The following is a 26,970-nucleotide window of genomic DNA, read 5'->3' as shown; positions in this document are numbered from 1 at the left end:
TATTATTATGTTCTTCCAGGACGGTACTTTGTTTTGTTTATTTTCTGTCCTAAGAACAGTAATTCATACCTCGAAAAAGGCTCTCATTAATATTCTATGAGAATGCTTTTTTAGCCTCAATACAATTACAGCAGAGCAATTATTATTCTTCTGTTAATACTTTAACAATACTAACAGAACTATTAACAGCTCAGCATAATGAGGCATTTGTGAAGCAGAATTGTAGGGCTACTTCTGTTTACTAAAGAAAACAACAGAATTATACAAGTTAAATAAAATCTGAGTGCAAAAAAGTCACTGCAAACAGATGTGCAAATGTGCCATCAGATTCCTCCCTGATGCTGAGGAATCTCCTTTTGAAAGTCAAGTCAATCCTGTAAGGATATAGGAAAACCAAACATTTTTAAGTGAAGGCTGAAATTCAAGAGTAAATTCTCTTTTATGTTCAATATATAATGGAGACATCTATTTGTGCATGCCAATGAAATCATTGGGATGCTCAGAAAGGATTTGGTAGGCAAACCTGGAGGTGTGTAACAGAAGAGAAAATACAAAACTATCCATTAAAAAATTCCTGAGTGTGCTGTAAAAATGCATCCAGGCTGATGTTGGAGAATGCTTGTTTATTCTAAGGCGCTTATACAGCATCTAAAACACACAAGAAACATTGCTGTGATGGGAGGGAAAAGTCAGTGTTGACATGTTACCTTTATAAACCTTTTAATAAAAAGCTGCACAGTAAGGCAACAAGCATAACCCAGATTATTAGATTTTGGAAATTTTTATTTTATATATGCCTTGTTAGAACTCCTATTTTCCTACTGAGAGTAGTAACTGTGGAAGTTGCATTTAAAATTATTTGCTAACAGAAAGCAAATGAATACTCAGGTTCTTCAGGAGCATGGATAATCAGTGGAAAAGATGAAATTCTCAGGCAAAAAGAGAAAGTACAATTCACTCCTGTGGTTCTCCTGTCCACAGCTGCACAGATGCAAATCAAAGCATCTTCCACAGCAGATATTGGAGTAAACCAGCCCCAGACTCCAGGCTCCTTGGATCTGAGAATGCCAGGCTGGGAAAAGCTTTTTCAGTTCTTGGGAACTGAGAAAAGATCCATTTCCTACAATCCTCTTAAAAAGGTAAATGAAGCTAAATCCTGAAACAGTCTTAGTCCCTCCCATTCCCATACTGGTGAAGCTGTTCCTGCACCATTTTCCTGTAATTATGGGAAACTTTCTCATATCACATACACACAATACTACCAGTATTATTAATTTATGTTTATTTATATACATATATATGAAAATATCAACTTCTTAAAGACCAGTATGGTTTTTTTTTTTTTTTTTAATCTTGTAGCCACCTTACCTCTGAGCTGATAAATCTGCTTTGCCTGGTCTCTACCCACAGATGAAGCTGTCCCTTCTGTAAGGTACCACTAAGCAGTCCCTTTTGCTGGTTGTACCAATCCCCCTTCTTGCTCACAGGATTATGTAAACTGTTTAAATTCAGGATGGGTTTTGCCCTTTTGTACTCAAATGCATCCTCTTCTCTTCATCCTGACACATACAATAAACCCTGGATTTGTCAGGTTTGACTTATTTTGGTGAGCAGTTTGCTTTAACACCTCCTCACCCACTGCAACACCTCCTGGATATTATTCTTGAATTTGCTTTAGATAGTCAGTAACAGTTTTCCATACACCTTTGTAAAAGCTTCCCTAAAAATCTGCTTTTAAGTGACTGTTGCAGTGAATATCCCAGTCACAACGCCCTCATGTCTTTTATTTAAAGTACAGCACCATCACCTCTGCACACCAGTGATGTACGTAAGGCTTGTCACACTTCTGCTCTAGAGCATTAAAAACCTGACCCAAAACCAAGTCCATTCTACATGTACCTTTTAATCCACACAAAGCCAAAAATAATTTATTACTATTTACATTGCTTTAATAGCTTTTTAGAGTTGCTATTTAGATGGTCTTAGTAGTAATGACTGCAGCAAGCTGGAGCAGGTTCACAGCACTAAAAATAAAACCTGGGTGTCTTGAAGCCTGGGAAAAATACAGTAATCTCCAAGGGTGTCAGTACAAACCTGCAAAACAAATTTTCTACACAGACAACATTTCTTATTCATCAATTTGAATGGACAGATATTTACAGACAGAGAATAATTCAGTTTCTAAAGGTTTCTTGGACACTCCCATCATCATGTTCCCCTTTCCCATGTGTTTCTTCTCCCACACTTAATTTGTCTGCCCTCTACCATTTTTCTTGCCTTGAACCAGGCTCAGGCCAACTATTTCTCCATGTCCTGGTTTTGCCTTTCTCTCCCCCATGCCCAAATGATGTGATGCAGGCCATGGCTGAGCCCAGCAGGGCAATCTTTGTAAGCTCCAGTGCAGGAGGGTCTCACCTCCCGGGAAACAAGTCAACCTTTTTCTGCCATTTCTTTACACTATGCAGTGATTATAGTCTCTGTTTTTCCCTTTTCCCAGCCTATCCCATTATTTCTCTCTCTTTTACATACTATCCATTACTTTCAGGGTTTTTTTCCTTTTTATCATCCTATCACCACCACAATCTTTAAGAGAAAGCTGAGGCCGTTAAGTGTCTCACACCTGTCATTTCAGCATTATGATTAGGAAGCAGATTCTGAAAATCCTGATGCCACCATAAAACTGGTAAACTAGGAAATCTCACCTTAGATTCCATCACTTTATCACTCTTCTTGTATGCTTCCCTAGATACCTGCTGATCACCATCAGAGACAGGATATTGAATTGTAAGTGCTTGCTCTGAATCAGAACAGCTGTTCTTACAGATTTATTGCTAAAACAACATGGGTTCTGCCAGACCTAAGAAAATCAGCAAGAAATAAAGTTACAGACTCTTGTATTTTGCTACAAGTAGCTTTGGTATTTGGAAATTCCCTTTCCTTGTCCATGTTTGTTAGACTGTTATGCAAAGAGAGTTAATTCTGGTAAAGATTAACACATATGTAAAGTACCCAGATGATTTCTTTGATTGTGATAGGAAACATTTAGATATGAAATTCAGCACGAAATACTTTTCAGCTTCTGAGAAATATGAGTGAAACTACTTTGAACATGATTACATTAAGAGCATCATCCTTATTAACATAAGAAAGAAAAACAATTTGTTGGAAAACACTCACCATTTGAGGCATTCCATACTGTTTTCCAATGTCATTTTCCCAGAGACACCAAGAATGGTTTGGTTTTGTGGTTTGGGTGGGGTGGGGGAGAAGGTTGTTGATGTTTTGGGAAAACCTACCAAAGCTTGCTTTGTTTGCTTGCTGATCCTCAGCTACAGCAGTAAGTGGCTGCTGGCAGACCTAACTTCAAAAGTCAGCTGCAGGAGAAATTGTCATTATTTCATCCATTCAATCTAGAATTAAAAACTTATTTTAAAAAATGTATAAAACAAACAAACTTTCAAAAATATTCCAAATAAACAGCAGAAGGTTTCCTCAGTGGCAAAGTCCCAAGCCCAGTTGACCACACAACCCACCCTTGGGTTTCAGATCCAAGTTAAACTCCACTCCCCACCAGTCTTATCTTGCCAAATTCAGAGCAGAAGGAAAACATCCAGAGGACTCCAGCACAGGCAGAGCACGGACACACACAGCAGCACTCCTAGGGGCCTGCTCTGCAGTTGCATTTTTTTAAGGAATGCACACACTTCTGTGCTCCAGTCAGAAATATTCAGGGGCTCCAGTGCATGAACAGTATCTCAACAACCTCATTTCCTTGTCTGTATCATAAAATAAACACAGTCTCCAAGATGGACTCTATGGATTTATGTCCTTTCAAAAGAATTTAGTAATTAGAGGGGGAAAAAAAATAAAACTACAAGTAAAGTGAACAGTTCAAAATGTGCAGTAAATAGTTTTGAAAGCAATGTTCTCATCTGGGAGTATTGCAACAGATGTTTATCATGAGCTACTGCAACAGTTAATCCAACTCCCAGCCAGATTACCTCTTTGCCTTTGGAAACCAGCCTTTTTTCCATGGGCAACTTCCAGAAAACAAGGGGATGTGCCAGAACTGACAGCAAGCAGTTAACTGAATAGAGCAGGAGGAAGAAGAAAAAAGCCATAAAGCCTAACCAAATAAATTGATATCTGGCCCAAAAGACTCAGATGAACAGGTGTATGTGTGGGTGGGATTGGAAGGAAAAAAATAAAGAAAAACATTTAAACAAAGCCTCCATTGACATTCTGGTCACTTAAGTGGGTACACACAAAACGAGCCAAACAACATTTTCGAACAATTCATACAATTCATAATAATGGATTTCTTTCCTTTTTTTTTTTTTTTTTTTTTTTTTTGAGAGGGTAGGAAATATGATTATTGAACTTGGATTTTAAAATTACTGTGGTGCCAATAAGCCACAGTAACAACTCAGAGGTTATTCTATTCCAAGATATTCTAAGGAAGAATGAAAAAGAAGGTATGAAACTACATATGCAATCTGGTATTTACTCCTTAAAGACACAAATGCAAATCACAATTTAAAGGATCATTATTTAAAGCTGAAATTACCATTTCATAACGAATGCAAATCAGATCACTGTTTACAACATTTCCTAAAGGCAAGTGAAAGGCTAGTGAGTCCATGCCCAGAGCCATTCTTCTGCTCCTGACTTCACAGGCATTTAATTCTGAAAAAACCTTGAGTATACATGGGTCCTGTGAAAAGAGTGAGCAGTCCATCCCCTTTGACCAATCCAAAAGAGATCAAGCAAGAGAGGTGAGTGCACCATGTTCTCAGTGCACTCACCTGAGCATCACCTACGGCTCGCCCACCCCTGGGACCACACTCACCCTGGCTGCCCCAGGATCCGTGGAAAACTGCTGGGAGCCAGAGGTGGGTTTTGAGGATTTACAGACTTCAACAGCTTACAAGGTTTCCTGCAACTTTCACATGAAGCCCACATCTTTCCCTTCGTATTCCCAGCTGTGGTAACACAAGAATAAGAGTCATAAATTCTGGAAACTTTGGTCTAAACTTCCTTTCTTACTGAAGAGAATCTCATCTTGCTGGTTGTTTGGGGTTTTTTAAACAGAAAGAAAAACAAATGCCAATCTGTTGAGTGTAAAAAAGATGCAAAGAGATTTTGTTCCTCTAATTGCTCAGCAAAACAATAAATGAATAAAAAGCTCTAGGAAGTCCTTTCCACTCGACAGTATTTCTGCTGGTAATGCAAAACAATTTTTCTTGGTATTTCTCTTAATCAACAAAAGAACCCAGCACATTACCAGCCCTTTCATATCTCATGAAGAGATTGATGTTTTTTATTCAAGAAAGTCTTTATAAATATTCCTTCCCTTCTAAAAAGACCAATGACCACAGAGCCACATGCCTGCAGTACCTCTACTCAGCCCTTGGCCCCTTCCAGGCCATTGGAACAGCCACCCATTGGCCTGTTGACTAAAAACAACCATTTGTAGCTTGTCTTGTTAAGGTTTGCCCCCCCCCCCATATATCAAAAGTTGTAAGTGTCGAGGGAAAGGTTTTGTTTTCTAAATTTTTAGTATTCCAGAGAAATATACTGACATTGCATTCTGCAAGTCTTGCCAAAAACGTCTTTTGTGTTCACAGCTTCAATGTTGATGATAAATTTTGAACACTAACAGTACAAAGTATGATTTAAATTAGAGCCTAAATCATAAATGTAAAAGTAATTTAAGCTAGTGAGCTGGAAACCTTAATTTAAATAATCCCATTTTGCCAATATAGTTCTCCTAAAGACCTATTTGCTTTCCATGGTTGTTAGTTCTCATTGAGTAGGTAAATAAACTACATGCATCTATTTATATTATTATGAAACCTAATATATTCTACATCTTTTATTTTTACATTTTATTAAGTAGACAATTTACTAGGCAATTATTTTTTTAACTACGATTCCTAAGTGCTTCAAAAATATTTAGTGAGTCCTAAAGCACCTTTTATAATTATGATTATCCCCATTTTATAGAATGATAACCCAAAGAAGAAACAATTAACTAGTCTGGGCTCTTTCCTTCACCACCTTAAACTAGCTCTAAGGTAACAGGATTGATCTCCACTATAACAGCAACCTGTTACACATAATTTTTCACTCTGACCGAGCAATCGTAATAATTTGGAATTATCGAGTAAGAGATCAATTAGAAGCAACAATTCAGGTAGCAGCAGCAGAAGAAGGCTCAACTAAACATCTGTACAAGAATCAGGAGGTTTTGCTGGATGGTTTCACCAAGACATGGCACTTGGAACTATTTTTACTTCATCTCCTAAAACATGGATGTAAAGGCAGCACACAGCACAGTCTGCTGCTGTCTCCACAACACCACAGTTTGCTTGATGAGCGACCTCAATTATTTTGCCCTGAATGACAGCAAAAATAGCAGTGAGCACTGAGATCTCTTACACAGCCCAAGAGAACAAACATGCCAGACTCTCCAAGTTGTACAACCTCTAGTTTGAGTACTCATTTCTTAATATGGTGCCTCAAAATTTGCAGGATGTTGTGCCAACAACATCCAAACCATTTCTGTGTACTGAATATTGCCCATCCTTCTGTGCCAGGCTGAGACCTTCCATGTGCACAGTTTCTTTCCTGAGGGACAGCAGCGACCTGGAACGTTTACTAGTCAATATAGGCCATGTATGAAAAGTGGGAGAAGTGCTACAGAATTATTTTTAACATTTTTCCACAATCTCTCATCACTGTGCTCATTTTTCATTGTGCATTAAGTTGGTCCATGATGGGGAACTGTATCTTTCCAAAAGCACATCCTGATGTCCCCTCCCAAGCCAGCCCTTAGCAAGCAGGAGCATCAGTGTTCCTGAAGCTACTTTACCCTCCTGTGAACTTGCCTTTCCCAGGATGCACACAGAAATTTTAGCAGTTAGACATTAATGACCATTTCTGAGCTGGCCAGGAGTGGCGAGAGGCACCCTCCACCCCACAGTGCAGGAAAATAAAACAGTAAAAGACACAGTGGTCTATGAAGAGACAAATTTGATAGGAGTAACCACATAAAATGCCAGATCTTCCCCTCTGGTAAGAGAGTGACCACTACAGGGATGTAGAGCAGAAGGGTCTTGAGGAGACAACCCATTGCTTTGACACTGCAAGGTCCACCTGGATTCCCCATCTCACAGCAAGTCCTCATCTGCAGTTTCAGGATATAGAGTGCTATTCCCTCCAAAATCAATTGCCATACTGTGTGCCAGACCCCAAACCACACCCCACTGACAGGCCACACACACACACATCATGTTTTTTGCCTACAAACAAGCACAGCAATCAGGGGGATGAGCAGGGACTGCAGGGCAGGGACCTCGCTGTGCCCAAGCCAGGCCCCCTGCTAAAGCGAAACCGAAAGGCTGCACGCTCAGCCAGCAGCAGCATTTCCTGCCCAAGCTTCCCAGGGAGATGCACCAAGAGAACCCCTCCACTGCCCTGGTTTCCTGCCCACCAGGCAGGCTCCAGCCCATCCTGCCCTGCCACCAGGCTCCAGGCAGGATGCTGCTGCTCTGGGAGGCGAGCGAGCTCCGACGGGAACGCCGGTCCCGGAAGGCAGATGCTGTGTAAATTCATATTTCATCAAAACAGTTAATTGTGACAAGAGGGCTATAAAAATCCTGTACCACTTAAATTATTTCTCCACTTAGAGCAACTCTACTACCAGGAAATGTTACACATTGCACTTTATACCCAACTGGCAGCACTCAGTGATAACATTACAGCTCTGTTAAATAACAGATATAAAAATCACAATCTTTAAAAAGTACAAATTAATTTTTCTCCCGTCATTCAACATAACCATTTACAAACAAACATGCCATGCAATTGTCATTAAAAGTTTTCCAATCTAGCGCTGCATGTGTTTAAATATGAAAATTATACTTCTGAAATAAACATTGCTGCTATCAGGGAAAAGTGCTACCATAAGTCACATCACTATAAGACAGAAACTGCCACCATGAAGACTCAATAATCCCTCACATTTCACCAAGGGAATGTTCTCTCTCCATCCATCAGGGTCATGACAAAAGGAAAAAAGCAAACAAAAACCAGCTACAAAAGAACTAGACAGCACCTGCTAAAACTTTGATTGTTTCAGACCCACGAGTAAGTAAAACAAGAAATTCAGAGACTGTTTTGTAATGAATGAATGGTTTCTCCATATTACTGGTGCCAAACCTCCAGTAACCTATGTTCAGCAAATTCATACAATTAGGAAAAAATATAACCCAAAAAAAACAACTAGGGTTTCACTTTCTCTAACCTGACCTTTTTTTGATTCATTAAGAGTTTCTTATCACTTCATACTTGGAAAATACATCTTTTTAGTAACATGTATCTCCTTCAGATATTAAGTCTACACTTAGCAACATTTAGAGTAAGAAACAACAAGGTTTTCTGCAGCTCCGTGGGGTCACAAGATCTCTACCAGAGAAGCAATCCAGTACTGTGCCAAAGGGAAAGAAAAGCCTTCATCTGCTCCCCCTCACCTGCCTGGGTGAGAAAACAAGCAGGAGGCGTGGAGGGTAATTCAGTTCTGCAGTGCTCACATCATCTTTCATATTTCTGTTACCACCACAAGCAGGCAACGCCTGCCAGCCTGGCTGCAGTTTGTTTACACACTATTAGAAACCAGAATTTGCTACTTAGGCTAAAAAAGCCTCTCTAGGTATCAAACAGACATAGACCTTATTTTGTCTGTTTTCTCAGGATGCTGTGAAAAAAGTTTATATAATGCATGAAAATTATGCATGCCATTATGTAACAAAATCAAAGTGCCATAAAATGTACACATGGGTAGTTCTACTTTCAAATAGCAGTTGCTGAACTGTAGCTGGCTTCATTTTAAAATTACAGATCACTTGTATAAACAGCATTTATTTAATCATAATACTAACAACAATTTATACACAAACCTCTAAACTTCCCACCTACTCAAGTCATCACAATCACCTCACTATAACACACTGATAAATTCAAGTTAAACTCCCTGGGTGTCTGTCATTCCAGACAATTTGGGTAGATGATCAAAGAACTACAGGTGCACAGTTTTTCCCTGGGAGATGACAAATCACTGCTGGTGCAACAGGTGCCGATCCTGTTCATGATCATTTTTCCCAAAAGGATCCCCCTGTCACGGTGCCTGTGGGCAGTCAGGATGTTTGTGCACCCATGGGTGCTCAGGCAGGAGGTGAGGACACACGAGTCTGGGGCAGTGCAGCTCCTCTGGCCACTTCCCACACCCCAGGGAGCAGGGGCTGCTCCTCCTTGGTAGGGCCAGACTGAAATTCTTCCATCACTCCATGTAAAAACCTGTATTGATTCTCACAGCTCCAGGCTAGCAACAAAAAAATTAAGTTTTTAGGCCTAGCAACAGAGCTGGCCCCACAAGCATCCTTCTGCCTCTGCAATGCACAGCAAGGGGTTAATCACACATGCAGGTGTAAATCTCACTGACTACATGGACAGAACCATTGATTTTAACCCAAATTGTATATAAGGCACCTTAAAGCTTCAGCGACAATTTTATTTGAAAGACCCATTCAAGCACTGATTTCTGAATGGCCATAATCAATTATTTCTATCCAAATCTCCACTTTTCACACATCATAGAAATATACTACAGCTTCCAGTACCATCTCCAGCTGGGGATGCTCACAGTGTATTTAAATTCCCAGATAACTACTAGATGGCACAGAAAGCACAGAACCCAGTCCTAACTGCAGCCTTATGCAGAGAAAAATGCCACAGAGAAAAACATTGCAAAATCTGTCAGCAGATTTCTCTGTCTGAAAACATATCTCCAGCAGAAATAACTTTCGCCATGAAAACCACCAGCAAACTCAGAACTTAAGAACGTGGATGTGGCTTTCATAAGATGTTAAATATACAGAAGAAATATAATAAATATAGTTGAATGTAAAACACCTCATGCAAAAGGAGATATGCTGCAAAATAATAGTGCTAAATTTGTCCATGAAATGTATAATAAATTTACAACGCAAAATAAAAACAGAGTATTTAGCTTCATATTTGTTACTTTAAACTCAAACCAAAGTATGTTCAGATAACCGCACCTAACCACATCGATTTCCAATTAACCGAAGGGGAGTTACTTAATATTTGGCAAATCCGCAAAAATAACTTATGGGAAGAATCCCGGCTTTTCCTCTGGGACCTGACACCATCCCCCGGCCGATTCCCATTTACTTTCCGCAATTCAGCACACGCAAACCTCGATTTCCCAACCGGGGACACCCGCAGCGCCAACTCCGCGCTCGCCAAGTTCCCGGCGGCGCGGCGCAGCGCCGGGACGGGCGGCGGGGACCCCGCACGGCGCCGCCCCCGGGGCACCCCGGGCCGGGGATAGCGCAGCCCAGCCGGGATCCATCCCCTCGCCTTCCCGGCGCGGTGCTCCCGGGAAAACTCCCGCTGCCCCCGGCACAAAGAGCCGCATCCCCCGGGCAGCGGGCAGGATGCGGCCGGCGCTGCCCCCGGCGCTGCGCTGGCGCAGCCCCCGCCCAGCGGCCGCCGGGGGGTGCGGTGCAAAAAATAATTATTGGAGAAAAAAAAAAAAATAATAATAATAATCAACCATCGTGGCTCAGGACGGTGCGCAGGGACGGGGCAGCGCGCCGGGTACCGAGCATCCATCCAACCATTCATCCATCCTTCCTTCCACCCGTGCCCCCATCCCACCTTGCATCCCGCCGCCGGCTCCACACCGGAATCCGCCGCCGCCGCCGCCGCTGCTGAAAATACGGGGCAGGCGGGCGGACCAATGGGGGCGGAGAGCGCCGCGCCCGCAGCCAATGGCGGCCGCCCGCCGCCGGCGCCCGGCCAATCAGAGCGCAGCTCATTAGGCGGCGGCGGCCGGGAGCGGCGGGGGCGGGGAGCGGCTCTGCCCGCTCCGCGCCCGCCCCCCGCGATTAATTCTTTTCCTCCCTTCTTCCTCTGTTTTTTCCGTCCCCACCCCGCCTTGTTTTTCCCCGCCCTTTTTCTTTCTTGTTTTTTTTTTTTTTTTCTTATTTCTCTCATCTCCCTCTCTCTCGCTCCCCCCTTTTAACTTCTCTCTGCCCTTCTTATTTTGGGCAGGGCCTTTTCCCGGATTTTTTTATGTAGTCCCCCCCCACTGTACATTAATTATAGAGACCAAAAACTTGGGGAACCCCCAGGGAACTTGTTCTGCTCTGTATGGAAGGATGCTCTTGCCTAAATCACGACCGATGGCTGGGAAGCTCCAGAGAGTGGTATTTTAGAGAATCCAAAAAGATGAGGGGATATAAACCACTAGAACTAGTCTGGCCAAAATCTGAGCTCAGACACTGGTTGTGGCATGGCACACAAGCTCTGTGCATGCCTTCAACAAGCTCCCAGGATGGAGAACCAGCCTTTAAAAATATCAAAACGAAACCAGCAGATGTGTCAACCACACAGCTCCACTCCAGCATGCAAAGCTGCTTCATCTGTATCACCACTGCGAAATTCTTAGCAAAGTTTCTTATTCAAGTCAAACAACTGTGGGTATAAATACCTGCTTTGCTAAATTATAGGGAATAAACAGACCTTTTTTTAAAAAAATCAAATTCATTAATATTCATTCTTGAAAATAAACTTTTCAATCAACAAAACTCATGACTGCTTTAAAACTATCTGCTGTTGAACACGGGGATAAAAATGCCTTAGAATTTTCTTCTATTTTTCCAGTCGGGTAACCCAAATAATTCCTAAGTTCAGAGCGAACTAAAACAGTGACAAAGCCTGCACCTCCCATTTCTGATGGTGTGCTCCTTCTTCCTCACCCCCAGCATTTAAAATCACTAAATTGTATTTGCTCAAAGCCCTTGCCTGAGCAGGCCACGTTATGAATATATTCACAGAGTTTGGCTGTGAAGTGATAAACCCGATATCAACCCAAGGTTGATGATAACTTACAGGAGAAAGCTTTTCTTTTGCAGATCAAGAGAGGTTTTTTCCTAAGGTGCCCCAAGAACCAAGAGCACTGTGTGGCTGTGAACTGCTGACAGGCAACCAATAACTGTGACAAATTATACATTCATGGCATCTGCAACAATCGATAAACTGACTCACCAAATTAATAAAATATAGATCACAAAGCATACATTTTTATTAAAGAATAACTTCATGATAACCAAATAATGTGGATGCTTCCAAGCATAAGATTAAATTACATGCTGAGCAAATCTGGCATTTTGTGATAAACTATGAAAATAGTCTTTCCAACAGCAACTGAGGAAGAACATTGCTGACATAGTCTATAAACATGTTTTATAAAGCACAACCGAAAGTAACCAAAAAAAAAAAAAAAAAAAAAAACCAAAACAAAACCAACCAAACCCCGTAGTGAAGCGGCAGCTCAAGAATTCACTACCATATTCACACTAATTACTTTCTAGACTTCTCCTTGTTTTGTAATTTATTTCTTCAAATACAATGCTGATTTTGGTGTTAAAAGTAATAAAACCAGATTACCTACACAGGGGAATATTTACACCAAATTCATTCCTTAACTAGTCAGACTTCAGCAGTCATTACTGGAGTACACAAAGATTTTTAGCACATTTAGGACGACAGCAAATGTACTTAAATACACAAAGCAAGTATCATACCTGATAAGCTGACTTTGCTGGTCACAATTTTGTGCCTGCTCAATAACTCTTAAGTTTAAAGAACTTGCTTGAATGTAGGAACACAATGAATCCTGCTGAATTTGAAGGTCTTATGGTTTACAGTGTTTTCCTGCATGGATATTTTCCCCTACTGAGGAATGCAGAGAAGAGGTTTCCCAGCCTTCTGTAAAGCTGTTGGAGAAGTTCTTCCTTTCTCAGGGAGGAATATGGAGCATCTCTTATGGCAAAGGCTTCACTAGTGGGAAGAACATACTTAGGCACATCTGTCCACACAATGTCCACTGTCTGTGTTGGGTTATTCCTACACAGCTCTGAACCATGTCCTAAATGAAGAATTTCAAATACTGAGATCATGTTCATTGAAGTTTACAATTATTAGTTCCTGAAACTCCTTAGAACTTGGTCTCTCCAGGCTAACTACGCCATACCAGCTGCATTAGAAGGCTGTCCTAAATTAGTTTTAATCCTCTACAATGCCAGATAACATGGTGCTTTCAGGGTGTCTTCACATGACTGATGTCTTGTCAGATCTTCCAAATATTTCTTTTATAGCAAAATATCCAGCATTTCCTGGAAAGGGACTTTTATACTTTTGAATATTTTACATCCATAATGTTCAGCCATTTCCTCAACTTCCCCGGATTTCCTAGCTAAACACATGAGATGTGCTGTTTCCCATCCTTCTTTCCAGCTAATAAATAATGGAATCTTAATTCTAAACTGCTGTCATGAAACAAAGCTCAAATAGAGCCTAAGTGATACAAAAACAATATTTGTTTATACTAGATCCGTTATTAAATTAATTCTTTCTTAAACAAATGACATTTAATAATACATTAAACACATAAACAGGAACATATTCGAAGTTATAATCCCATCAGCTCCTTCTCATGACATTCATCTTCTCAAAGGCAATATCCACATTTCAGTCTAATCATTTGTTGAACATTGTTAAGTTAATAAACAGACATGGTTCCTTAAAAACAGCTTACTTCTTAAATAAGCTGCTGCCTTCCCTAGCTGTGGCAACCTAGATCAGTTAAAAAAAAAAATTATTCTCTGGCATATTATTAGCAACCAGGAATTTATTATGTTATTTTCTTTCAAAATTAAGTATCTTTATTTAGAAAACATACCTACATATCCCCACTTACAGACAACCATTTATCTAAATATTTTACAAGTGTTCTGCATGGTGATCATTTCATTTACTAAGAAAATACCCACATTGCTGTGAATCTTTTCAGTCCCCAAAACGTGCCTACAGATAGCAGCATGCATATTTTAGAGAAGCAGCAAACAGGACCAGCTTCAGAATTACACCCACCACCCTCCACATAAGATGAGGCGAGAGCATTTTCTCTTGCCATAAATTACCACTCCCTTCTATCAGCAATTATTTAACTTCCAAAAATAGCTGCAATGAGACAAATTATGAGCTATAATTACACAAATTTATCCCTGATATTAAGAGTGCATACATGCAGATATGTGTACCTAATCTGCTCTAAAATGTGTCATGTTAAGTATTATAATCACATATACCAGGGCATCTTTATCTCATCACCCAAATGACATCTCTATGCTAAACATCCATGAGCCATTCCAGTGGCCAGCAATGCCCATTATTACTTTTTTATCTGGTACCAGTCACTCAGTCCTGGTACATTTCCTTCTATCACACCTTCCTCCTTCCCAGATGAGTGCAGGGACCTAAGTCCACAGGAGTCAAGGGGACCACCAGCTTCCAGGGGGGCAAAAAATAAATATATCTATATGTATCTATCTATATATCACTGAGGGCAACACAGAAGCTGTGTTAGGCCAGAAGTCCATACTCTGGAAATATCTAAAGGCTGGAAATATTAGAAATACCATACATAGTTGGCCTGGTTTTGCTTTCTGTTTCATACAGGACCTTGGGCTAGAGGGTACTTTATGGCCTGACCCAACTCAATAATAATTTCATTAAGTACTTCAAGACTAAATTGCATCGTTCTTTTCTTGGAAGCTGGAATGATTGAATGTCTTAAGTTACTCAAAAGCAAATTAAAATTTGTCTACTTCTGCACTACTAGTCTGACTGAAAGCAAGCATCTCCCACGTTGTCAGAGGTCTTGATAGACCACTGTGTCTCCAAAAGTACCAACATTTCTGCTAAATCTCTATCAGGCTGTGAAGTGCTGCCTCTCAGACAGCTGCATTTATCCTGTCTGTACCTCCAGTTATCACAGAATCACTGAGTGGTTTGGGTTGGGAGTGATCTTAAAGATCACCCAGCTCCAACCCTCTGCCATGGGCAGGGACACCTTCCACTACACCAGGCTGCTCCAAGTCCCATCCAACCTGGCCTTGGACACTGGCAGGGATGGGGCAGCCACAGCTTCTCTGGGCAACCTGTGCCAGAGCCTCACCACCCTCACAGAGAAGAATTTCTTCCTTATATCTGATCTAACCCAGCCCTCTGCCAGTTTGAAACCCTTCCCCCTTGTCCTGTCTCCCCATGCCCTTGTCAGAGGCCCCCCTGCAGCTCTCATGTCACTCCCTTCAGGTTCTGGAAGGTGCCCTCTCAGCTGGCTCCATGGCAGAGGTGCTCCAGCCCTCTGAGCATCTTCGTGGTCTCCTCTGGATTTGTTCCAACAGATCCACAAATTTCTTATTCTGAGGGCCCAGAGCTGGACTCAGTAACTCCAGGTGGGGTCTCGTGGCTTCACCTTCAGCCGTTCCCCAAGCAGCCCCTGGTGGGTGAGGGCAGGGAGGCGACACAGGGAAGTGACACAGGAGGGCAGGGAGGTGACACAGGAGGCACCACCACGGGCAGGTCTGGGCTGGGGGCCGGGCAATCTCTGTGTTCTCAGTGATCTCAGCATTTCTTTCACTCACCTATTAAATTGTCACATCTACAGCATTTATTATGCAGTTACCATGATACAACAATGAACTCAGGTTATTATTTTTTTGGTTAAGCTTTTCTTGTTATTCTTTGCACTCTTGTATGGCATTAAAAGTCACAGATTCATAGGATCTATTTTTTGCAGAGAAACCTAACAAAAAGACGGGAACCCAATAGAGTTTTCTTTCTCCACATTTGTTTTCAATGGTGATAGAATAAATTGCTCCACTAAAAAGCCTTGATACTTTCTGTTTTAAAGCACAAGAACAAATGCTATTTTTAAGGTCACAATGTGTTATAATGATAGGGTTGGGGTTTGGGGTGGGTTGATTTTTTTGAGGTTTTTTTTTTTTGGAAGACTAAAAATCTATTTTTTTCAGTTACAGTGAAAATTCTGAATGCATATTCACGTCATTTTGCAAAACTGTCAACACTAGATACACACTTCTTTCTTTGAACTATCTCCCTGTGTTGCAACCCTCATCTAAATTTGAAAATATTTTGGTAAACATAGCTGATGTTTCATGGGTGCAATTTTGAGACCATAAGGAATTTAAGAAAACAGTTGATACTGCATTAAAATCTAAAATTGGCTCTTAAGAATCCATCAGCTTTCTCATATCAGCAACTATTAAGAAAAACATCCCGAAATGAGTATCTGTAGCTAATCTACTTTCTCCTAGATCTTCTTCCCTGGAGGGTTGTTTTGAAACTTTTGAGCTCCTTTTGAAGGGTATTTGTACATTCTTTAGTGGTGGCATGTTTTATACATTACTTAAATATGTTCTTCTCTTACTATTACACATTTAGCCTACATATCAAGGTAATTGTATCACAACATTTATCCCAACAGGGTTTTACTTCCAGAGCGGGTTGTTTAAATATATTTGATAACATCCACACTTTGCCCAGATAAAGAAAATACTTTGAACAAAGCATTATGAGGACTAGTGGCATAACACATTTCTTAGAAGCACAGGTCAGAGAAGATTTCCCTTGGGATGTTATAGGACAGACGTAAGATAATTTATTTCATGAATTAAATTTCCTTATTAAGAAAATCCCTGTTTTGTTTTGTTGCCACCGCTCTCCTTGGAAAGCTGTGATGGACTCTGGGGGCTCTGCCCATCAGGAATCCTCTTCTAGAATTCAACCTCAATTCATTCAGCAGTTGTTTGTACCATTTTGTTCTTCTGCAGCCATTGGCTTTCAGTTCTTTTCCTCTTGCTCCACACAGTATCTAAAGATGAATATATTCCTCATGTCTCCCTCTGAGATGACAGCCTCTTCACCTTACTCATTAAACTGCTCAGAAATGATGAACTCATACTGATAGAGCAGAATATTCTGTTCACTTGTTTTTATGCATATCACTTTAGGGGCTGCTAAAGCACATCCCATGATCATCCAAGTACTATTTATCTATAATGAGAATCTTATTGCAAGTTTCTGTTTTACAAAACTCTGCTATTACTCACTTAGAAGATATGACCTTTGATTGTATGTTTTGAATTTGATTCTACTTCTATTAGCCCAGTGTTCAACATAATCTCAGTTATTTCTATATAATACCTGTGATGGGCTTAGTAGCTATTTTTTCTACAAACTGTAAGGAAGGCTCTCTAGCCCTGTGCTGTATAGTAGAATATCTCTGTTTTTATAGCACTCATACTAATTTGGTGAGCTTGTGTTAAAACTTAATAATGTCTACAGTGATGTCTATCCTGATTCCTTGTTATATTTAGGATGCCTTTCAGTTTAGCCATTAGCACAGCCCCTGCACTCATGCCAGGCCATCCATGTGAGGCAAGCCAAGCTCAATACTCCACTGGTAACCTCTCCTGCAACACCACCTTTTAGAAAAAAATCCTTTCTTTTTGAATAACTCCTGGTGATGAATTTCTGCGGGTTCTTTAGCCCAGTTCTCCAGCAGCCACCACTCCACTCTGATTCCATCCATGGCTATGCTGAGAGTCAAGAAACCCAGAAGGAAGCTGTGCCTCCAGTTGCTTACAAAGGGCTGTGTCTGGACTCTGCCACATCCTTACTCAGCAGATGGTCCTGGGTGACGTGGCCTGGCTCCAGACCTTGGCCAACGCTGGGCACGTACCGAGGCATCGGCCTCAGCGCTCGGAGTCACGCTCGGGCTCGGTGGATGCTTTATTCCAACAACCAAGGACTCACTGACCTTCAAGAGGCCTCCAAAACCCAAACCTCAGCTTGTTTCTTCACTCCTGGTAGCTCATAAGGTAGAAGCCTATAATTCGTAGTAGCAGTAAATACTAATTTTTATGAGTCTTGAATTAATTCACAGTAAGCTCCACAGTATTCCGTAAAACACACAAGTGCTGAGGGCTGTACTGAAGCTTTTTTTTGAAGAAGAGATAATGTCTACATTTCAAAACACTCTGGTGGTTTAGAAATGAAGGGTGAAGACTCCTCCAGAGAGGTGAAAGAAGCTGCCCTGCACACCACATGGCTGCCTTCGGCACACCAGAGTCTTCAGAGCCTCTGAAAGAAATGGTCCTGCCAAAAACTGCTGCTGCTTAAGCAGGTTTAACCATTTTTAGAAGCACTGCCAATACCAAGGCATCAAACCAGAGTCTTTGCCTGTACCTGTCTCCCTTTCCCCAGAACAATCAAACAGTATTGTTAAATCCCTCAGTATCTTAGAGCAGTCCAGGACTGCCCTGGACGCACAGGACCCAAATCCCTCTTCCCAAGGGATCCTCCTTGGCTTGAGCAGGCCAGCAGGGATACAGACCTCTGGCCAGAAGGGTGGGATTTCTGCAGAGGTGCCGAGGAGCTGCAGGACCTCTCTCTCCCTCTCTGCTGACTGAGGTGTGTTCCACGAAACGCTGCATTGCAATTATGCAATTACACAGAACTGAACACCCAGCTCTGGAGTTTTGCAGACACAAAGACAAACCCTGCTCCTGGCACCAGCTCCCTCCGTGGTTAAACTCTGAAGCCACGTGTAGGGAGAGAAGTTTTCTCAAACCCTTCCAAGAACATCAATGAAGCAGTTCTAGTTATGAACTTCCTTCAGCTTCGTGCTCATTAAATCACAGCTGTTTCCCCTTGATGCTGTATTAGATCAGACACCACTGAACCTGCCTCTCTCTGTGTGTACACAAATATGCTTTTCCCTTTGTCCTGCAAAACAAACTCCTAACAGAAAAGCTTTTATATTAAAAATAACTGGAATTAAATGCCAATTAACAGTTAATAATAGTCTTAAGATAACAGTTCACATCATTTAATCCCATAATAAACTGACTGCAGAGCTGACATTGGTTAGGTTTCAGCTGTTGTTTTGACTTGGAAAGAAACTACCAGTTGATTAAAAAACCTTAAATTATCTTAAGCATGAACACCTTAACTGAAAATGCTCCTGAGCTTCCCTACCTGCTCACAAGGAGGCCAACACACCTCAGTTCCCTTGCTCACCTTCTCATTGCAGCTCTGCATGCATGAGGAAGGTTTTTGGAGGTTTTACATGTATTTTTTAATTACCTCTTCTTTAAGAATAGAAGATAGACTTTTTTCCTACTTCTCTATCCCTTCATAAACTCTTTGGATCACAGATAACAGAACATATTTAGCCTACCTGGAATGAAAATACTGTTCAATTTGGATGATGTAAACCTATTTTTCACTGAAAGGAATGTGTTTGTTTTCAAAGCTGTCTGAAATACAGACAACAACCCACTAACTGAAGGTATAAAACTAGGTAAAATACACACTAACATCATCCACTGCATTTTGTGCCCACATTCTCACTAGAGTGAGACTTCTTCTCACAGCCCCTCTTGCAATGGGAGTAAGAATAGAGCAGTTTTGAGGGTTAAATCAGAAACAACAGCTTAACATTTATTTTTATATTTGAATGTTCCTATACGCCTTTTTTAAACAGTTTAATACCCTTTAGAAGCTCAAAAAATGGTTCTGCCAAAAAAAAAAAAAACAACAAAAAAAAGGCTTAAGCATTTTTAGAAGTACTAGCTATACTAAGGCTTCAAACCAGAATATTTGCCTGTACTTGAGGCTTCTTTCTGCGAAGACAAAAGCTCTGTAATTCTCAAAAAAAGCAGCAACTGATCCTGTAGTGAAGGCTGAACTCTGCAATACCCTGACACATCCTATTTCAGTTCTTTGCTAAAATGCATTGAATAATACATAATGGAAAAATACAAGGGTTGTAACTTAATCTGGGCTGTAAATCCCTGCTCCAGACACACATCTCTCCTCCACCACCCCAAAGAACTTACAAGGGACAGATGAGGAAGAACAGCTTCCATTGCATACTTGTAACACTTTTGTGTCACTTACAACGCTTGGACTATTTGAACAAAATTACTCTCTACTTAGTCACAGAAGAAAAACTCAATACAGTTTAGAGAAGGAAAAACTGGGAGTAATTTAGGAAGGTAGCAAAGTTCCCTGCAGCAGTCCTTGGCATGGACAGCACTTAAAAATGGGTGAAAAGCTACAGCCATTCAAGGAGAAACTAGTTTCATTTTGTTTGAAGTAGAAATTCCCTACACCAGCTAAGCAAACATCCTCATCCCTTTAATAACCCAAACACTTGAATCCAAAGTAACAAAGCAAACAAAGATTTTCAATATTTCTTCATTCTGTAGCATTGTCATGTCTGGGGCACCCAGAATTTTCTGTGTAGCACTAGGAAGTATTATTTCCTATTTTGCACCACTGAAGAATCTAGAAAGAAAATTTTAGACCCATGAGAAAGTCCACATAACTTGTCTCCAAACATATAAACTTCACCAAGTATACAGAACTACTTGCCCTTCACAGCCATTTAAACAGACATTTAATCATATGAAGTGTTGGATATGTCATAAAAAGAAAGCAGGAGTCATAAAAAAATCAGATTTAACACTAAGACATGCACAAAATTAAAAATGTAAAGAATTTATTAATGACAGGGATGATGATGTAAGAATAAAAATTAATCACTGGAAAGAAAACTATTTTTGGGAAAAATATTTGCAGAGCACCATACAGTACCAAAATCTTCCCAAAGTGACCTTACTAAGTACCTTGTCCATTTTCTTAAATCCAACACTAACATGCTTCCTACGATCAACACTTCAAATATCCATAAAGAACAACAGTTTTGCTATCAAGGATAACAGGATGGCATTAATACACAAAAAATGGATTTCCATTATGAAATATTAAGAGTGTTGTGTCTATATAATTGTGTCTAGAAAGACTGGACTTAAATGTTTTCTTTTTTTAAAAAACAAAATGGGTGCAATGAGAAAAGAAAAAAAATTCTATATCCCCATATTTAAGACCTGTCATTTGCTTATACAGCAAGAGATAAATCAAGAGATACTAAACACGTCAGAAGTTAAGCTATCCCCCTCATTTTCCTCAAACTAGTTTTAGTCAAGTTCTCATTTTGAAATTGTTCAGTTTACTCCCTGTGCTGAGTACAATATATTTTGAATCTGACATTTCCCCAACCCCAAAAGAGGAATTCCCATCACCAAAAGGGTAAATTCATTCTCTAGAAGTGACTGTATCTGAAAAGATCAAACTGTCCTTTTGGTCCACTGGGCTTTTGGGGTGAGGAAGAGTGAAATACCTAAAATTTACAGCATCAGTAAACAAAAACAACTGAGGTCTACATGAAATGGCTCACTAGAGCATGTAACACTGCAGAGAAATGGGATTTTACAAGGATACAGAGATTTTCCTTATTTGAAGAGTCAACCAAAAGGGATGGGGGAACAAGAACAGATAATCATAGAATGAGGCCATAGGAATGTTACATGAAAATATCTGAGGTTTAATATGCTGATTTGCAATTTTTTTATTCATTAGCTGGATACAATGGAAATATCTGCTTAAAATTTTATTTAGTGCAGTTGAAGCTCTTAAAAAAGAAGAAAGAGGGGGGAGAGAATTGTATGTCAGAGAAGGAGAATAAAAATTCAGAGCCTGTGTTTAAGATAACATCAGTGGTCTCAATAAAATATGTAAACCAACTTGCTATGGCTCATTGTCATCTAGCCATGCCAAAACACTGTCTTCAAGGGACTGTCAACAGAGTAAAGTGAAGAAACTTACTGATATTAAAAAAAAAAAGAAAATATTAATTTAAAAAAATTTTCTGTTTTTACTAAACCTGAAGATGATAAATGGTCTCACATTACCTATTACTTCCACAAGACACTACTGCTGAATTGGAAAAGCCAAAGCAAACAGAGATTGCATTCAATTAATGAATGCTATTTTAAGTTCCCCTCTGTCCTGGTCATGGAAGCCTGTACAAGAGCAGCAAGGTGTGTCTGTAAGGAACCTCACACCTCAGGCACGATGGGAGATGAGACAGAGAGAGCAAATGAAAGCTGTCCTCTGAATCCAACTCAGTCTCAAATGCTTTAAGGTTTCTGACACTCAGGAAACCCAGAAGCCTGAGTTACTGGGGGCTGTGAAGTCCCACATGGGCAGAAAACATTTTTATTTCATTCTGTTTTCTTACACTGCTACACTTTTATTGATTTACTGTAGGTTTGAACAGATACATTTCTTTTGATATTACTCAACCAACCAGTATCAAAATATATAATTGAAGGTGTTGTATATGTGTAAGAAACCCACAATTGAACAGACTGACAGAAAGAAGTAAAAGGTTCATTTGCTCTGGGCTTACATGAATTGCTGCAGTTGAATCTTGACTGTTTATTCTCTGTTTTTAGTAGAAGCACAGAACTGACATCAGTGAAACAACAGAAACACTGAATGGGAAGGATGAACAGGTGACATCCATTTTTCCTTCAGAGTCTCCATTTAAAGAGAACATTTTGTTTTTTCAGGGAACAGTTGACATGGTTGAGGAGTCTGTGGTGGTCAGAGAAGGTTGCATTTGGCCATTGGGGAATACAGAATGACCAGGATTATCACCAAAATTGATATGATTACTACATATAATGGAAAAACCTGAAAGGTTTAGAATTTCATGACATCCTATAGGTGGCCCTGGGATTAACATCTCCTTGAAGAAGAGAGTTGAAGAAGAACATGAAGAAGAAATCACTGTTAGGAAAATACTGTCCAGTCCTCAGTAGAAAGAACCAGAGTGCATCTCACAGAGAGTCCAGAGATCTAGGTTTATCCAAAGAAGTCAAGCAACCATTAATCTCTAAATTTAAAAACATTTTTAAGCTTTTATTTATCCTAGTCGATAGGATTAAAAAAAAAAAAAAAAAAAAAACCTTAGAATACTAACACACAGAAACTAGTCTAAGAGCTGAGCTGCACAAGAGGCTGGAAGAATCATTATTAAAATTAAATCTTGCTGATAGTCCTGGATAAACACACACCCTCATCTATGACCTCCAAAAAGCCTCCAGGGCAGCTGCATCACTGGAACTGGGAGAGGATGCACAGCTCAGACACCAAGGTACCCAAGACTCTGACCCCACAACAGCAACCACAGACAACCTCGGTCATCTCCATTCCAGCTCCAAGTATTTTACAGATTTAACCACTTTATCATCTCAAATGTCTTGATAACAGCTGAATCATCTAGAGCTCAGAAAACATGCTACAGTTTTCTTGAAAACATTGAGTAGCTACCAAACCTAGGTGATTTACACATAATGGTAGAATTCAGGCGACTTGAAATGTTAATTGGTAATTTGTGGAAATATGTACCATTGAAAACAAAATTAAAGATATGCAGTTTTGTCTTTTAATTATATTCCTTCCTTTAGTCTATTATATTTTACATATTTTTTTATATTGCTCACACAACAATAGATTTGCTGTTTCTGGAAAAACATTTAACTGCATCTTCTTTCACCTCATGACAGCTCACTGAGTTATATTGTCATCTCATCTGAGACCACAAGAAAAAACACCCTACCACCAGTTTTTAATGTAAAGGTTAAGATACATTTGCTCTCAAGCTCATTCTATTAAACTTTTTTCCCTGATTAATGGTTAACTGGCAATAAGTTTGCACTTTTTTAGTGATATTTATTGGAGATTACAAGCATCGTGCTGAGAAGCACATATGTAATGAGGTTTATTTCTATTTTCATGCTATTCCTTGCCAAAAACGCACGGTGAAACCCATCTGTTGTATTTCCCGTCTGAGGTTAGACAAGAAAAGGAGACTCTACACAACACTCTGTCACTGCAAACAATATTGATTAAAGCAGAGTTTGGAGATGGAATCCAAAGTGCTTACTCAGAGCAGGCATTCTGCCTCATTGATGCACGCAGATGAAAATGTATATAAAATATGACACACTTGAAGAAATAATGACCAGGGGAACAAATGCAGCTCTGGGGTCTGAGATAAGGACCAAAGTCAAAGCTGAATCATCAGAGAATTATTTCTGTACATTTGCTCACATGTACCTTCAAACATGCAATTTTTTTTGTACCACTGTTTTTTTCATTTGTGCCAGTTTAATAAATGAAGTCTCTGTCTGAAAAACTGAGGAATACTTGGGAGCCCTTCTTTTGTGCTTTGAATAAAGGATGCAAGTGCTCTGATAGGGCAGTGCACACTGCATTGTTTTTCACTTTCTCACAGAAAACAGACACTGTCCCTCTTTGCAGATGGCCAGCCTTCACAATGTTTTAACTGTACTCATTTCCTCATTCAAGACACAAGAAATGTTCTTCCTTTTATCTGTCAAGTAAATTCATGCAACACATAATTCAATGCTAATTTAGTGTGTGAAGGCGCATAGGTAATGAGGATGTTGGTAAAATCAGCTGAGATGATGCAAGTGGATTCTGATACACGGAAGAAGAAAGGGCACCAAAATATCAGACATAAATTGGAACAAAAATATCTGATACACAGCTTACTTTAAAGGGAACAGGGGTAGGCAGACACACAAGAATGGCTTTATGTTGACTACACAGGGAAGGTATTTCAGAATTGGAGACATTCTAGTATTTAGGAACTTATGGGCATATAAACTATTACTGAAACATGCAATTGTATCCCCCAGACAAGACAGCTCCAAGAGAAAATTAATGTGTAATATACAAGGATATAAATTAAAATATAAAGCAATTCAGCTTCAATACCAAATTTTGAAAAGTTGTTTGCAGTGTGGACACAGAGATCAACAGGACTGTACAACTTCAGTACATAGGCATAAAAAGACAACATATTTTTCTTTGCCCTCCTCTGAAAAGTAAACACACACACAGCTTTTGAGGAGTGTTGCATGCAGAGCTCCAGAAAGTAATGTCCTTAATATTAAAGATATTGCACAGTGGACAGCCTAAGATATATTTCAGCTTCTAAATGCTCTCTCATCGAGAATGAGTGACTTTTATTGTAAAGATACAGAAACATAGCCAACAGGGTAGCTTTCAAGAATAACTGCTCTCCCATCTAAACCTCAGATCCAAGGAAGTTGATCTGAGTCCTTTTCAGGCTCAGATCCTTCCTACCACCTGAAGAACCTAAAGGAGGTGTGTTATCCAAAGTACAAGTTCCTTTACATTTGACTAGAAACGAAAGAAACTTTCAGATCATGTCATCTCAAGTAAGAATTCAGACAATTAATAGATGACCTTTCTTCTTCCACTCATGATCTCGCTGGCTTAACTGTGGCTCATCACATTGCTGCAAAACTCAGGGACAGAGCTCTGAATTCAGGCCAGAAATAAAAAGTTTATACAGCAAATCTCCACAGAATTTGTTAACCCTTCTTCTGTGAATGGGAGTTAAAGGTCCTGTGCCCAAAGGTGCTCAGCTAGTGCCTCCTCACTGAAACAGCCACTGCCAAGGGTAGTGCAAACAGTAACGTGGTTGTGGTAATACAGACATCAAACAGCATCTTGGCAAACCCCAAAATTTTGTATTAGTGTAATATTTCAACAACCTGAGAGATTACATTTCAATAAGCCAGAAAGTTACTCACTGGCTGGGGAGGAGGTTCCTTTAAGTAGGAATGTTTGGTTTAATTTATTTGATTCTCGAGTTCAACAAAAAGTTTCCTGTTATCACATAGATGTTTGAGGGAAGGCCAAAGCAAACAGTTTTAACAGCTTCATTCTATGCACCTTCACATCTCTCTGTGAAGCTCTGTAGCTCTATTACTTCTTGGACTGACATTAAAGGCTCCATCAGAAATGCCAAAGTTTGCCAGACATTTCCCCATTCTTCCCTTAACTTTATCAGTGCAGTAGAAAGCTGTTGTTCTTCAAAAAAAAAAACCACAAGTCAACACAATACTGTATTTGCACAGCCTACAGACACATCATTTACACATGTGTAGAATTTACACATTTAGGAGTATAAAGAATGTTTGGCACAGACACAGAGTTGTAATTGAGACCATCCCCAGGACTAATACACTGTTCTAGAAATGACACATCACCCCCTTTTATTTGTAGATGCCTGTTAGTTAATATCTGCTAGTTAATGTTTGCATCACTGTCCTTATTTTAGGGCAGATCCCCAGTTCAGTGCAATTTACTGGTAATTACATTTTTTTTTTTTTTTTTTTTTTTTTTTTTTTTTTTTTTTTTTTTTTTTTTTTTTTTCCTGGTGATAAATCTCATCCTAATGAAGCTATACCTGCCTTATCCTGTACCCAAATCTCTGGCTGTGTAGAAAGATCACTTCCATAATGTACTGGATGCAGTCCAAACCTGAGAAATTACTTCTATGTACTCACTCTCAAACATGTTGGAAATCTTGGAGAAGTGTAGTAAAGTGGTTCTGGTAACTGTGTTACTAAAGCAATAAAATCAACACAGTATTTTTACTATTTGTTTAGTAACAGGACTTGACAAATAGAGAGCACTGTAACAGAAAACTAAAATCCACTTATATTTTTATTGCTCCTGTTTCAAAAATAAGAAAAAAAAGATATCACTCATAAAATTCTTGCAATTAGACCTAAGTTTCTTCATTTTTTAGATGTAGTTTATATAACTGCTGTTACAAGTTAGACACTTCATGAAGTAATATTTAAATATACATTTAAAAAAAAAGCCCTGTACTAACAGAACCAGTTTGTTTTCAAGAACATTTTGCATTCCTGTACACTGGCAGCAGAAATATATCTGTGGTTTCCATCTGGAAACTCCCGAGGATGAAGGAATCTGTCCTTTATGCATGATAAAATCTCGTGACACAGCAAAATATTGCTGCTGCAGTGTCCTCAAGGTACGCCCTTCGGAGAGTCCTGTGCTGCTCACTCACCACTGCTGCAATAATCCATTAGGTAAAATTCATTTACATGCACAAAAACAGCTCAGCTGCTGAATCATGAAGTGTATAATAATTATGTGCTATAGCTTTTTAGCTTGATAATGCTATTATTTTTCTTTCAAATTTACTCTGTAAATACATTTCAATTATTC

At 39.8% G+C, this 26,970-nt stretch overlaps 1 protein-coding gene across 5 annotated transcripts in view; it reads right to left on the bottom strand.

The window, feature by feature from the left end:
• Positions 1 to 26,970, bottom strand: part of CTBP1 (C-terminal binding protein 1) — a 234,096-nt gene that overhangs the window by 138,688 nt on the left and 68,438 nt on the right. Inside the window, exon 1 of one of the 5 annotated variants that reach the window (XM_053975024.1) lies at positions 10,744 to 10,788. The exons of the other annotated variants lie outside the window; for them this stretch is intronic. Coding sequence (XP_053830999.1) covers positions 10,744 to 10,750 — 7 coding nt within the window. The 5' untranslated portion in view covers positions 10,751 to 10,788. Of the gene's footprint in view, positions 1 to 10,743; positions 10,789 to 26,970 lie in introns of those variants that run through there. 5 annotated transcript variants of the gene reach the window in all.

This window comes from Vidua macroura, chromosome 4 (genome assembly GCF_024509145.1).
Source record: "Vidua macroura isolate BioBank_ID:100142 chromosome 4, ASM2450914v1, whole genome shotgun sequence".
In the NCBI taxonomy this organism is placed as follows: domain Eukaryota; kingdom Metazoa; phylum Chordata; class Aves; order Passeriformes; family Viduidae; genus Vidua; species Vidua macroura.
This window is presented reverse-complemented; position numbering and strand designations above follow the sequence as displayed.